This window comes from Salmo trutta, chromosome 15 (genome assembly GCF_901001165.1).
Source record: "Salmo trutta chromosome 15, fSalTru1.1, whole genome shotgun sequence".
NCBI lineage: Eukaryota > Metazoa > Chordata > Actinopteri > Salmoniformes > Salmonidae > Salmo > Salmo trutta.
The window spans coordinates 19391428-19406513 of NC_042971.1; the positions used below are offsets into that span (position 1 = coordinate 19391428).

The following is a 15086-nucleotide window of genomic DNA, read 5'->3' on the forward strand; positions in this document are numbered from 1 at the left end:
ACGAGGTAACTAAGGACACTTGAGTACACTACATTCTCTTTCTGAACCTCAATTCTAAGTTGTGCTATAGTTGTGGAGCTATACTAGCCTGAGTGCCAGTCTGTTTGTGCTATCATGTCACTCATTGTCATGTTTGGCTCGTTATTTGAAGATTCGTAGAGAAGAGGAAAGAAAAGGAATTGTACTCAAGTGTCCACGCTAACCTCTTGTCTAGATCCTTAGACATTTTGTTTGTTTTATTTGGTTGCTATGATGTTATGTTCAAGTTTTCTTTTCCAACGATGATCATGAAGGAAAAAAACACGGGTAAGTGCAGAAAAATATCATGTTATTTTTTTTCTACAGCATATTACCAGATAAATTATATACAACAATATCTTTGCCTTATGATCAATGGTGAGACACAATGTCAGGTTTTTTTCTGGATCAAAATGTGGTGGGCGTGGCAGGGGGTGCGCCCGTCTGCACGGCTGAATTTAGGAGGGAAACTTCTTTGCATTTTTAAGGCAATTTCCTGCAATTCTCCATGGAGTTGAGAGGACATGTTGCAGTTTTAAAGCTAATTTCCTGCGATTCTATGCATGTTGAGATGTGTCTGTTACTTGAACTCTGTGAAGCATTTATTTGGGCTGCAATTTCTGAGGCTGGTAACTCTAATGAGCTTATCCTCTGCAGCAGAGGTAACTCTGGTTCTTCCTGTCCAGTGGCGTTCCTCATGAGAGCCAGTTTCATCATAGCGCTTGATGGTTTTTACGACTGCACTCGAAGAAACTTTCAAAGTTCTTGACATTTTCCGGATTGACTGTTCTTCATGTTTTAAAGTAATGATGGACTGTCGTTTCTCTTTGCTTTTTGAGCTGTTCTTGTCATAAAATGGATTTGGTCTTTTACCAAATAGGGCTATCTTCTGTATACCACCCCTACCTTGTCACAACACAATGCGCTCAAACACATTAAGAAGGAAATAAATTCCACAAATGAACTATTAACAAAGCACACCTGTTAATTGAAATGCATTCCAGGTGACTCCCTTGTGATGCTGGTTGAGAGAATGCCAAAAGTGTGCAAAGCTGTCATTAAGGCAAATGGCGGCTACTTTGAAGAATCTCAAATATAAAATATATTTTGATTTAACACTTTTTTTGTAACTACATGATTCCATATTTGTTTTTTCATAGTTTTGATGTCTTCCTTATTATTCTACAATGTAGAAAATAGTAAAGAATAAAGAAAAAACCTTGAATGAATAGGTGTGTCCAAACTTTTGACTGGTCCTGTGTGTGTGTATGTATGTATGTATGTATGTGTGTATATGTATATGTATATATATATATATATATATATATATATATATATATATATATATATATATATATATTTATATTTAATTATTTTTTCATGGCATAGTAAATATTGATGTGTTTTTAGCAAATGTAAGCAACATTTGTTTGTCGGTAGCCTGGAAAAGTTAGTTGATTTTTAATTGAATACATCCTCCTCGTTTTATATTTCCATTTCGTTTGACCGGTCAGTCTGTATTTCTGAGGTTTGTATCTTTGAGGTTCTACTGTTGTTTGAGCTTTGTCATTTTTTAAAACAGTATATATTGGCTTGACAAACAGTAGCATGAGTTGTAAGTACCAATGTGAAACCTTTTTAACTGGACTTGCCAACCCTGCTCACTTCTTTGCCGTCTTCCTTTCAGCTGAAGCACTTTCATCTAAACCAGCTTCTCAAGGCCTCAGAAGATCTTCTGAAGGTAAAAATAGGATGGACAACCTGTCTCTAAGATCTTTCAGCTGGATGCACTGTATGCTTACATTGGACAAAGCCTAACAAATCCATTTGAAATGATTGATTGTTAAAGGTGTAATCTGTGATTTTTCACTTTGCACTTTTAAATTGATTCTGGATTAATATAATGTATAAATGCCTCATGAGTTTTAGTTCAACTGTTTTACCCCTTCAGGCCATTGTTGATTCAGACGGCAGTTTTAATGCATTGGAATCTGTTGTAACTTGTACATGTATCACATTCTTCTTCACTAATCAGGTCGTTTTCTTCAGCTCTGAATAAAACACTCACAAACATTTCTCTTCATTTGCTTTTTTTCCGGAAAGGAAATCTAGCTGAGGACATAGGTGAAATTATCCTCCAGCTTCGGAGGCAAGTGGAAAGCCTATTCAGCACTAAGTATGGTAAGCTGCCTAATACACTTACCTGCACACTCAATGTTCAGACTCTGGCCAAGCGAGAGCAATTGACTCAAGCAATAAATCATAAATTCTAGACTTCATCAACCGTTTCTACACAGCCTCATAATTTTCTATCTTTGTTAAGATGTCACAGAGTAAGCAATGATTCTCAAAAATATATATTTAACTATCCTGGGAATAATTCCAGTTGGTGCTGTATATGAACTAATATACATGGGTTCTAACTTGAACAATTATTTGTTAGTTTACAATTGTAAAATTTGTGCTCCGTGCATATAAAAACCACAAAGACTGCCGGAAAGCCCCGAACACAAGATCATAATTTCTGACTCACACAGTGGAGGAATATATTGCTGGTAGACTCCTCTACATGGTTATCTGGCACGCACCAAGTGGCACTTCACTTTTTAATTTGAGTAGCATTCCAGTTTAGCTCGCACTCGGCAGGCCATATAGAAAACTCCCCTAGAGCTACAGAACGGACTAATTACCGCAACGCGCAGCCCCCACATATTCTGTTCCTAAAATCTGCCATCAGTACAGTGTAGGGAATATCTTTGAGTAGCCCATAGAAGATGGTAGAATAAAATTCTGCTGCAGGTGATGCATCAACCCGCGTGGATCCATAAGACGAGCCATCCACACACACAGTTTCAGCCCCAGCCATAGGGCTCTATACATGACCTCCGTAGTGGCCAAACCTACTCTTTCCCATAGGCTTGTACTATCTATAGTAGGACAGTACCAGCAGTTAGCTACCAACACCTGGCAGACATGTTTACATTTGGTTATTTTTATCAGTGTTATTTAGATGGAAGATGTGAACTACATGTGGTAGCTCTATAGCTAGTAAATGTTAGCATAGAGGTAGAAAGCTAGCTCTTTCACTTACCCTGTTCACTTCTAGGCTCACTGAAGACTGTGATAATGCTCAGTCTGCTGAAGCTGCTGGCTGTTTGAGATGCTTTAGAAGTCACGTTGATGGTAGGGCCAGCATTCACTTTGTGAAGCAAGTTCTTGTCCTTCCATTGTTGATAGCTGTGGAAGTTCCCAGGGATTAAATATGACATGCAGATTGACCATAGACACCCAATTCGCCCGCCTCATTCTCACCAATGTATCCCACTTTGTGACGCTGATCGAGGGGTGTTATGGAACTGTGTCTGAAGTTAGAGCTGACTTGGAGAAAACCTCAAACCCAACTTTAGGAAAACATTACAATATTATAACTGATTTAAGAGTTTGTAATTTGGGTATATGTTTTCTTTTGGTGCTCTAAGCTATTATTATATGTGTTTCTGGCATTGAGACGTAAGTTCTACACTGCCTTTAAAGATGTCTTCCAGCGATTTTTGAACTTATACTGTTGAAAAGTGATATCCCAAGTGTAAACACAGTAAAGTACAAACACTAAAGGGTAAAAAAATATGTTTTGAGTTAGTCTGATCGGAATCCGTGATGTCATCAGCCTACCCTCTTGCTTGAGGAACAATAGAGGAGAAATAGAGAACAAAAGAAGAAAGGTCCACCCTCCCACTTGTGCAATGTCATGACTTACCTGGACCACCTATTGAGATGTGCCTTTTGTTAAGTAAATCCAGTGTTTAATGAGGTGAAAGGAGACTGGAGTGTCACTTTAAATATTGAACAGCATAGGGCTTTTGCATAAAATGAATCACCCACATTCCTCTCCATTTCCCATCCCCCTCTCTTTCTGTAGCTGAGGCCCTTGGACTACCTGAGTCTGCAAAGGTGCCCTACTCCAAGTTTCAGATGTACCCAGAGGAGCTGTGTGTCACAGGGCTCCCAGAGGGCATGACTTTCCGTAGGCCCAACTGTTTCGGAGCGGCCAAGCTGCGCAAGATCCTGGCCGTTGGCAGCCAGATCCACTTTGTTATCAAAAGGTCAGAGGTCATACATTGTCACAGGGGCAGGGTGCATCCCAGTAATATCTCCTTTCTCCAGAAGTTTGCAGTTGTTTATATCCCTTCATTGATTTCATAGGAAATGACTGGTATATGGAAACACTCTAGCCCATGCCTACACCAATCTAATGCTTTTGTGGGGAGCAGTGAACAAGTGCACACTTCAATAGGATTATTGGAACGCAACTAAGGTCTTGGTCACATTCCAGGCTGATTACATTGCAGATGTTGCATTACATCAACTAACGGTTGCATCATCGACTGCCCAGTCGGGCATCAGACTGCTATATCATATGATGTGGTTAACTGATGTGTAAAACACTTATCCAGGCGTTGTGAGATATAGAAGGCATCTGCAATGTAGTCAGCCTGGAACACAATCCTTGTTTGTATATTATTATGGTTGTATGAAGAGGATATAGGTAAAACGTTGTATACATTGGTGCAGGAATGAAGCACAAAAGCATTATTTGTGTGCAAGCTTCTCTTTATGAAGTTCTAACCATGTTTTGTTGTGGTATACTATCCAGGCCAGAACTGTTAACAGATCAAGTCAAGCTAGAACCGCCTCCTCTCCCAGCCTGTGATTCAGGTGAATACATCTTGATCCTAAATGCCAGCTGATTTAATGATTGTATCAAAGTTGATTTGAACAATTTTAACATTCAAATACACAAAGTAAGTTAACAAACTAGATTAAACATCCCCACTGAATATAATGGCCAATATCTCAATAGTTTGAAATAAATTTGAATTTTGGTTCAATGTCGATTCATTACTGAATTGATTGAGTGTAAATGGGCCCAACCCTCTTATAATGTTCTCCACTGTGTCCTTTACCATTAAAGCAACTATTATTCTACACATGATCAGTTCAAAATGTTGAGCCCATACATTAGAATTAACTCTGTAATTAATTCAAATGAGCTGGTAATTCCACATTTAAGGCAGTGATTAGGATCAATATTTCCAAATGAACTGCTTGTATTCACTGCAAGTTTAGACTTTTTTTCCACAGACCTGGACTCCAAAGATGCTTTGTCAGAAGACGTAGGGGCTGCAATGCAGAGACCAAGCTTCCCAGGTAATAAGGAGACCAAATACTTGATTCAATATCGGTACATTAATTTGCCCTCCTATACTTTGAGTAATACATAGTGGATATCATATGGAGCCTGGTTAGGATTGTTTTTTTCCTCTTGCTTGTTCACTTTTTCTCTAAAATGAGGAGCACTATTTAAATGCCGCAATCAGCTTCAAGCTGCAAAGGTGTATATGAAATAAAATAAACAAAACTACTCCATTCATCTGATGTTGTCATATGGTTCTGTTGACAGATAGCTTAGAGGCCAAGCTGTCTAGGATCGACCTGGCCAACACCCTGAGAGAGCAGGTCCAGGACCTCTTCAACCGGAAGTATGGGGAGGCACTTGGTATCAAATACCCTGTCCAAGTACCTTACAAGAGGATCAAGAGCAACCCGGGCTCGGTGATCATCGAGGGCCTGCCCCCTGGTATCCCCTTCAGAAAACCCTGTACCTTTGGCTCGCAGAACCTGGAGAGGATCCTGGCAGTTGCCGACAAGATCTGCTTCACCATCACCAGGTGGGTAGTTCTCCTTCACGTTTTCATGGGGTTGTGGAAAGAAGATATATGGCAGGGATGTTCAGCTACTGGCCCTCGGGACAAACTATTGCTACTTTTCTTTTCTCCCTGGTAGTTGGTTGATTGATGTTAAGATTCCATCTATGTTTATCTCTTGCAGACCTTTCCAAGGACTCATCCCTAAACCAGGTAACTCCATATATTTTATGAAGCAGATATTCAATTCATATTTCTGAATTTTCATTTCAAATCAAATTTTATTGGTCACATATACATGGTTAGCAGATGTTAATGCGAGTGTAGCGAAATGCTTGTGCTTCTAATTCCGACCATGCAGTAATATCTAACAAGTAATCTAACAATTTCACAACTACCTTTTACACACAAGTCTAAAGGAATGAATAAGAATATGTACATATAAATATATGGATGAGCGATGGCCGAACAGCATAGGCAAGATGCAGTAGATGGTGTAGAATACAGTATATACATATGAGATGAGTAATGTAGGGTATGTAAACATTATATAAAGTTGCATTGTTTCACGTGACTAGTGATACATTTATTACATTCAATTTTTAATTATTAAAGTGGATAGAGATTTGAGTCAGTATGTTGGCAGCAGCCACTCAATGTTAGTGATGGCTGTTTAACAGTCTGATGGCCTTGAGATAGAAGCTGTTTTTCAGTCTCTCGGTCCCAGCTTTGATGCACCTGTACTGACCTCGCCTTCTGGATGATAGCGGGGTGAACAGGCTGTGGCTCGGGTGGTTGTTGTCCTTGATGATCTTTTTGGCCTTCCTGTAACATCGGGTGGTGTAGGTGTCCTGGAGGGCAGGTAGTTTGCCCCCGGTGATGCGTTGTGCAGACCTCACTACCCTCTGGAGAGCCTTACGGTTGTGGGCGGAGCAGTTGCCGTACCAGGCGGTGATACAGTCCGACAGAATGCTCTCAATTGTGCATCTGTAAAAGTTTGAGTGTTTTTGGTGACAAGCCAAATTTCTTCAGCCTTCCGAGGTTCTTCTTCACCACGTTGTCTGTGTGAGTGGACCATTTCAGTTTGTCCGTGATGTGTACGCCAAGGAACTTAAAACTTTCCACCTTCTCCACTACTGTCCCGTCGATGTGGATAGGGGGCTGCTCCCTCTGCTGTTTCCTGAAGTCCACGATCATCTCCTTTGTTTTGTTGATGTTGAGTGGGTGTTTATTTTCCTGACACCACACTCCAAGGGCCCTCACCTCCTCCCTGTAGGCTGTTTTGTCATTGTTGGTAATCAATCCTACCACTGTTGTGTCGTCTGCAAACTTGATGATTGAGTTGGAGGCGTGCATGGCCACACAGTCATGGGTGAACAGGGAGTACAGGAGAGGGCTGAGAACGCACCCTTGTGGGGCCCCAGTGTTGAGGATCAGCGGGGTGGAGATGTTGTTTCCTACCCTCACCACCTGGGGGCGTCCCATCAGAAAGTCCAGGACCCAGTTGCACCCAGGGTCTCGCGCTTAATGACGAGTTTGGAGGGTACTATAGTGTTAAATGCTGAGCTGTAGTCGATGAACAGCATTCTTACATAGGTATTCCCTTTGTCCAAATGGTTTAGGACTGTGATTGCGTCGTCTGTGGACATATTGGGGCGGTAAGCACATTTCGTAACAAGTGCATGACTTGTTAGGAAATGTCCCGTGTCAACTGTGAACTCATAGATAGTGTAGTAGTAATAAACACTGAGTGTACACAGCATTAGGGACATATTCCTAATATTGAGCTGCACCTCTTTTTGCTTCACACAGGAAACTGTTGTGTGGAAAACCTATCAGCGTTGCAGTTCTTGACACACTCAAACCGGTGCGCCTGGCACCTACTTCCATACCCCGTTCAAAGGCACTTAAATATTTTGTCTTGCCCATTCACCCTCTGAATGGCGCACATTCACAATCCATGTCTCAATTGTCTCAAGGCTTAAAAATCCTTCTTTAACTTGTTTCCTCCCCTTCCTCTACACTGATTTGAAGTGTATTTAACAAGTGACATCAATAAGGGATCATAGCTTTCACCTGGATTCACCTGGTCACTCTATGTCAGGGAAAGAGCATGAGCAAGAATGTTTTGTACACTCGGTTGTATAATGACATTACATTTGTCTCCCTCTTAGCACCTCGTCGGATCACTTTATTGAAGAAGGCCTATGCCTCAATAAGTGGTGAGCATTATAATTGTGTTACATGTTCATTTTGATGCAGTAAGAACACTTGGTTTGAAACTGTCATGAATGCATGCACTAAATATGAGCATTCAGATACCCAGTAAACCATGCACTTATCAGAGTCAACTGCATACATGTATTTATTTTATTTTCCCACCAATTCTGTTTGACTCCTCTCCTCCTGAAATGACAGATGAGGAAGAGGTTAACTGCATCGGTGAGAAAGTGATCCTTCGCGAGCAAGTGAAAGAACTCTTCAACCAGAAATATGGTCAGTGTATATCCTTCATTCATACTGTATGCTTTATCTATACAAGCCTTAGTGAAAACAATAATCCTAACTTACACTTAAGTTTAATATTCACTTAGTCTCTCATTGATATCCATGCATGACTTAGTGAAAATTCAAACTAAGTTGAAGTTAAGATCCGCCCAAAACTGACTGAAAAGATTCTTGTTTAGGTCATGCTTTGGGCCTGGACCACTCTGTCCTGGTCCCATACAAGCTGATCCGTGCCAGTCCCGAGTCTGTGGAGGTTAGTGGCCTTCCGGACGATATTCGCTTCCGAAATCCCAACACTTACGACATAGTCCGCCTGGAAAAGATTCTTCAAGCCCGAGATGAGATTAACATCAACATCAAAAGCCAGCTACAGTGAGTGTCTGTGTAATTGTTTATAATAGCGTCAATCTGAAGTTTGTGGAAATATCCCAGATTGTGGATACAAAGTCGAAAATGTGAAAGAAGGACATGAAAGAACTGTACACGTTGAAATTATAGTAGAGAGACTCATTCTTGGGCAAAGCCAGGCTCACCTCAGGTCATTTACAGAAATTAAATTCATATTTAATTAATTTTCTTTTCCACAGGCCTTTTGCAGAAATATGCACCCAAACATGTAACACAGGTAAGGATTGTTCTACAGTAACCTATTTATTTTTTTAAAAGCAATGCAGTCTATAAGGACACGTGCTTTAGCAGTATGTTCAAAACGACATTATTGTTTTTGTGTTTTAAGAAGGGAAAGCGGTTTCTACCAATCGACGCAAACGCAAAAGAGTCCTGGAGAGCAGCCGGGTGTCCTTACCCTCCGAGTCAGGGGTATCAACCAATCAGATTCCAGTGATGGTACGTGGGAATAAGAAAGCTATTATATAACAGTTTGTTGTATTTACGTGATCACTCAAATGTATATTACATTTGTAGGTATTAAAGGCATTTGTAAAAGGCACTAATAAGGTTGTGTAATTGGACAGGAATTTGCTTCTGCAACAGCATAACTAGTTTCCCTCATGCTCTCTCTAATGATCCTTCTATTGCTTTGTCTCTTTCTGCTCGTAGCAATGGCCCATGTACATGGTGGACTACAGTGGAGTGAATGTGCAAGTCCATGGGAAGGTGAAATACTAGAAGAGGAAAAATATGCTATGCTACAGGAAGAGAATAGACATGAGAGGACTTTATCAAAGCTGTACTTATAACCACATCTCCAAGTTTCAGCTTTGCCCGTGTGCTGTTGCTTAAATACTCTTCTGACTGAAAATATAGGTTTGGATGTGTGTTTTGGAATGGTGGCAATTGCCAATATTAGGTGGCTTGGGTGGAAAGGTGAGGAGGAACTATAGAATCTGTGCAGAATTTGTTGCAGGATGCTTTCTTTTCTTTTGTCTTCCCCCACAAGTCCTGATGGGGCTTTCTTGATACACCTATTTCAAAAGTGATTTTTAAAAAACGCTATTCAAACCGACTGGGGTTATGTTATGGCACTAAGCTTATGGAACTCACAATTACTGAAGTACTCACCCTTTTAAATAATTTTTATCAGATCCAACATGGAGACTTTCATTATGGGGTGTAACTACGGCACAAATGTATTGGATCAATCTGGTTTTACAACATTCAGATATTTGTATGATTATTTATTTATTTATTTTGAAGATGGGGGAAAAAAACATGTGCAGGGATGTAAATTACAATGTTCAGTAATCTAAGTACTGAATCAAATGTCTCTACAACACTAACTACTACTGTATGTAACTCAAAAAGTATATAAATTGAAAAATGTTTGCCTTCAGGTGTGCGTACCGGTATTCTCCGTGGTAGGAATAACCCAAGGTGATAGCACTATATCTAAGAAAATGTTTCATATTTTGTATAACTACATGGCTTTTCTTTTATCACAGTACTTGTACATGGAGTTGAGATTTCTCAACTCGGCTTTTCTTATGTTTGTTCCACATCTGCGCTAAGTTGAAATGTCTCATTAAGTCAACATGAATGTAATGTGTGTAAAAGAAAGAATGGTCTGTGTTATCCTGTAACGATTGTCTCTGGATTCACCAGTATTTATATGCTGTACCTTAATGCCATTTAGGCCTTTGAAATAAAATGTGCTGCCTTGCACTTTCATTGGACTGCAGTGACTTTGTGTGTGATGAATGCAAGTAAAAAAATAAAAATAATTCTAAAGGCTTAAACCTACTACTTTTGTATTCGTATTGTGTCATTGACTGTCATGGTATCATTAGAGAAATTAAAAGTATATGATGGAGCTTTGAAAGGACAATTGACAGCTAAGTGCTTTTAACTACCTAAGACTTAGAGGCTTAAACATTTTAAATTACATAAAAAAAAACATCTGGCTGTCAGTAGCTGATGACGACAAGGTTAATATAGACGCTTATACCACAAAAAAAAAGCTAATCCTGTGTCAAACACTATACAAGTAACTTTAGCACATTTGACTCAGCCACTTAAGATGAGTTTTCATTTTCGGTTGCATTCACATGTCCTCATTTGCCAAGCAACTATTGTTGTTCAGACACAGAAATAGAATGAATAGAAAGAACATGGAAGCTCCTTGGGTGCACTCAAAATGGCTGCCTGGTATTGTGGTGGTAATTTCCATGGTAATTTGAAATGTTCTATCAACTGATGCTGGATTGCCATGGTAATGTAGAATGTTCATTCAAAAGATGCTAACTGATGTGGGCCATGCAATGGAATGTATTTTTTGTAATGTCAGTTGAGTTGACTCAACAATTCACAGTACATATTGAAAGGTACACGTCCTGCTTTAACTCTAGGTTGAAGACAACGGCATCACAATAATGCAGAGGTTCTACTGCTCCGAATCAACAATAGGACCAGCTCAAGCGTTGTAGCTACGCTGCCTAGGCAGAAGGCAAGCGGTCTAAAGCATATAAGGTTGGTGGGGGAAAAAAGCATTTTAAGATAATGCCAGAAAAAAGAAAAACATCTCACCAGCTAGCTAATGTTTTGGTTGAAGATTACAAGATTAAGACAACAGGGTTCTAATATTCCATAACTCCTTGCAATCAATGGCGTTAGTCCCATGAATTTGTTTATTTTCAAATGCTTCCGCATGGAATTATTGTGTTGTCTTAACCTTGTATTTTTTTTTACCTAGCTTTCACTTCTTGGCATGGGTACACTCAAAATGTCAGCCCCTCCATTATGCCATAGATACACACAGCGAGGCGTGCACCTGAGGAGGGTACAGCCATAGCGTACTCCCGTTACTCCCATGTTAAATTGCCAACTTAACTCATAACCCGACAAAGGCTGTATTTTTTTTATTATCAACAAACTACGCATCTAAAAATACATTCTAAACGTAAACATTTTAACATTAAAACCCTTGAGTCTAAGCGGCTGGGGGAATTAATTTAAGATGGTCATAAGTATAATTTAGCTATTTCATTTTGAGTTTAAGAACCCCTTAAGGTATCAAAAAAAAAGTATAGAAACGCATTGAATACAGCTTAACAGATAGTAAAAAAAAGGGTCCGTCATGGTCTGGGGCGGTGTCACAGCATCATCGGACTGAGCTTGTTGTCATTGCAGGCAATCTCAACGCTGTGCGTTACAGGGAAGACATCCTCCTCCCTCATGTGGTACCCTTCCTGCAGGCTCATCCTGATATGACCCTCCAGCATGACAATGCCACCAGCCATACTGCTCGTTTTGTGCGTGATTTCCTGCAAGACAGGAATGTCAGTGTTCTTCCATGGCCATCGAAGAGCCCGGATCTCAATCCCATTGAGCACGTCTGGGACCTGTTGGATCGGAGGGTAAGGGCTAGGGCCATTCCCCCCAGTAATGTCCACGAACTTGACTTGGTGGAAGAGTGGGGTAACATCTCACAGCAAGAACTGGCAAATCTGGTGCAGTCCATGTGGAGATGCACTGCAGTACTTAATGCAGCTGGTGGCCACACCAGATACTGACTGTTACTTTTGACCCCTCCTTTGTTCAGGGACACATTATTCAATTTCTGTTAGTCACATGTCTGTGGAACTTATTCAGTATATGTCTCAGTTGTTGAATCTTATGTTCATTCAAATATTTACACATGTTAAGTTTGCTGAATATAAACGCAGTTGACAGTGAGAGGGTGTTTTTTTTTGCTGAGTTTATATATTTAATTTTTTTTAAATGTATTTAACCCCTTATTTTTGGCACTAAACTCAATCCATATACGGTATACAACATTCATTTTTTAAACTGGTATGGGGGACCTTCAGACAAGTCTTGTGAGGCTTGTAGGCATCCTAGAGCAAAACAGAGACTTGTTCACCTTTCCACAAAGGGGTCATATTAGTGTGTAGCCCAAACTGTTTGTACGCTACAGACATAAATTGGCAGATCGGCTGTACCAAATTCAGACAAGTCCCAAGATGCTTGTGGGGTTCATAGAGAAAAATGGATGACACCATACTGTTCGTGAGAGTCTCGCCTTTCCATAGAAGGGTCATAATAGTTAGGCCAAACCATTCGGACGGTACAGACGACTTTGTGAGAATATCTCTAGCTTAAACTGACAGATTTTGATGGGGAGTTTTGTATTATGCTAATTAGTTTTCCACAGGTGCACGGAAATCGACTCTAGGAGTATTTAACAGATCGAGCTGTCTGCATGGAATGAACATCAGTGTATCAGCCAAAGAGTCGATTCCAACGGACTTTCTTCAACTACACTGAACAATAATGTAAACACATGCAACAATTTCGAAGATTTTTCGGAGTTACAGTTCATATAAGGAAATCAGTCAATTGAAATAAATGCATTAGGCCCTAATTTATGGATTTCACATGACTGGGAATACAGATATGCATCTGTTGATCACAGATACCTTTAAAAAAAAAAAAAAGAGGTAGGGGCGTGGATCAGAAAACCTGTCGGTATCTGGTGTAACCACCATTTGCATCATGTAGCGCGACACATTTCCTTCACATACAGTTGATCAGGCTGTTGATTGTGGCCTGTGGAATGAAGGTTGTCCCACTCCTCTTCAATGGCTGTGCACAGTTTCTGGATATTGGCGGGAACTAGGACACACTGTCGTACACGTCGATCCAGTGCATCCCAAACATGTCTGGTGAGTATGCAGGCCATGGAAGAACTGGGACATTTTCAGCTTCCAGGAATTGTGTACAGATCCTTGCGACATGGGGCTGTGCATTATCATGCTGAAACATGAGGTTATGGCAGTAGATGAATGGCACGACAATGGGCCTCAAGATCTCATCGCGGTATCTCTGTGCATTCAAATTGCCATTAATAAAATGCAATTGTGTTTGTTGTCCGTAGCTTATTCCTGCCCATACCATAACTCCACCGCCACCATGGGGCATTCAATTCATTCACAATGTTGACATCAGCAAACCGCTCGCCCACACAACGCCATACACGCTGTCTGCCATCTGCCTGGTACAGTTGAAACCGGGTATCATCTGTGAAGAGCACACTTCTCCAGTGTGCCAGTGCCATATATGGGCTCATGAGTGGCGCAGCGGTCTAAGGCACTACAACTACAGACACCCTGGTTCAAATCCAGGCTGTATCACAACCGGCTGTGATTGGGAGTCCCATAGGGCGGCGCACAATTGGCCCAGCGTCGTCCGGGTAAATTTTTATGCTATTTTTCTTGTAAAATAGCGATAATATTCCAACCGGGCAACGTTGTATTCATTCAAAGGCTGAAAGAAAAAAATGTAGAATTCTCATGAACGCGCATCTCCAGTGTCACTGTCCCCAGGCTGACCACTCACAAATTCTCCTGCTGTTCTTCGCCCAGAGACAGCAGACACCCCATTACACTTTCTGGCGGCTTTAGAGAGCCAATGGGAGCCTTAGAAAGTGTCACGTTACAGCACAGATGCTGTATTTTCGATAGAGATGCAACAGAAGGACAACAAATTGACAGACAGGGCACTTGCAAAATATTGCAAAATGTGCTTTCACCGAAAGCTATTTTAAAATCGGACACCGCGATTGCATAAAGGAGTTCTGTATCTATAATTCTTAAAATAATTGTTATGTTTTTTGTCAACGTTTATCGTGAGTAATTTAGTAAATTCACCGGAAGTTTCGGTGGGTATGCTAGTTCTGAACGTCACATGCTAATGTAAAAAGCTGTTTTTTTATATAAATATGAACTTGATTGAACAAAACATGCATGTATTGTATAACATAATGTCCTAGAAGTGTCATCTGATGAAGATCATCAAAGGTTAGTGCTGCATTTAGCTGTGGTTTTGGTTTTTGTGACATATATGCTTGCTTTGAAAATGGCTGTGTGATTATTTTTGGCAGGGTACTATCCTGACATAATCTAATGTTTTGCTTTCGCTGTAAAGCCTTTTTGAAATCGGACAACGTGGTTGGATTAACAAGAGTCTTATCTTTGAAATGGTGTAAAATAGTCATATGTTTGAGAAATTGAAGTTACAGCATTTTTTAGGTATTTGTATTTCGTGCCACGCGATTCCACTGGCTGTTGACTAGGGTGGGACGCAAACGTCCCACTGGCCCAGAGAGGTTAACTGACTTGCCTAGTTAAATAAAGGTTACATTTAAAAAATAGATATTATAATAAAAAAAAAAAAAATCGAAGGTGAGCATTTGTCCACTGAAGTTGGTTATGACGCCAAACTGCAGTCAGGTCAAGACCCTGGGGAGGGTTACAAGGAAGCCAGGGGCGGAAATCCCGGGGGGGACGGGAGGGACACGACCCCCCCATCCTGGGAAAAATATGATTTGTCCCCCCCAATATATCACGGAAACATAACTATGTAATTTAAATAATATTAATAATACGCAATGAAAGCAAT

At 40.4% G+C, this 15086-nt stretch overlaps 1 protein-coding gene across 8 annotated transcripts in view; it reads left to right on the forward strand.

Moving 5' to 3' along the window:
- LOC115148594 (general transcription factor II-I repeat domain-containing protein 1) overlaps positions 1 to 10430 on the forward strand; it is a 40374-nt gene extending 29944 nt beyond the window's left edge. For 5 of the 8 annotated variants that reach the window (XM_029690632.1, XM_029690635.1, XM_029690633.1 and 2 more), the window contains 13 exons: positions 1706 to 1759; positions 2122 to 2199; positions 3938 to 4121; positions 4673 to 4734; positions 5146 to 5226; positions 5480 to 5747; positions 5908 to 5936; positions 7898 to 7945; positions 8133 to 8219; positions 8411 to 8603; positions 8819 to 8856; positions 8968 to 9077; positions 9291 to 10430. In XM_029690632.1, coding sequence (XP_029546492.1) covers positions 1706 to 1759; positions 2122 to 2199; positions 3938 to 4121; positions 4673 to 4734; positions 5146 to 5226; positions 5480 to 5747; positions 5908 to 5936; positions 7898 to 7945; positions 8133 to 8219; positions 8411 to 8603; positions 8819 to 8856; positions 8968 to 9077; positions 9291 to 9359 — 1301 coding nt within the window. In that variant the 3' untranslated portion in view covers positions 9360 to 10430. The remainder of the gene's footprint in view (positions 1 to 1705; positions 1760 to 2121; positions 2200 to 3937; positions 4122 to 4672; positions 4735 to 5145; positions 5227 to 5479; positions 5748 to 5907; positions 5937 to 7897; positions 7946 to 8132; positions 8220 to 8410; positions 8604 to 8818; positions 8857 to 8967; positions 9078 to 9290) is intronic. The other 3 variants (XM_029690629.1, XM_029690630.1, XM_029690631.1) reach the window with 3 other exon arrangements.
- Positions 10431 to 15086: the final 4656 nt, after the last annotated feature.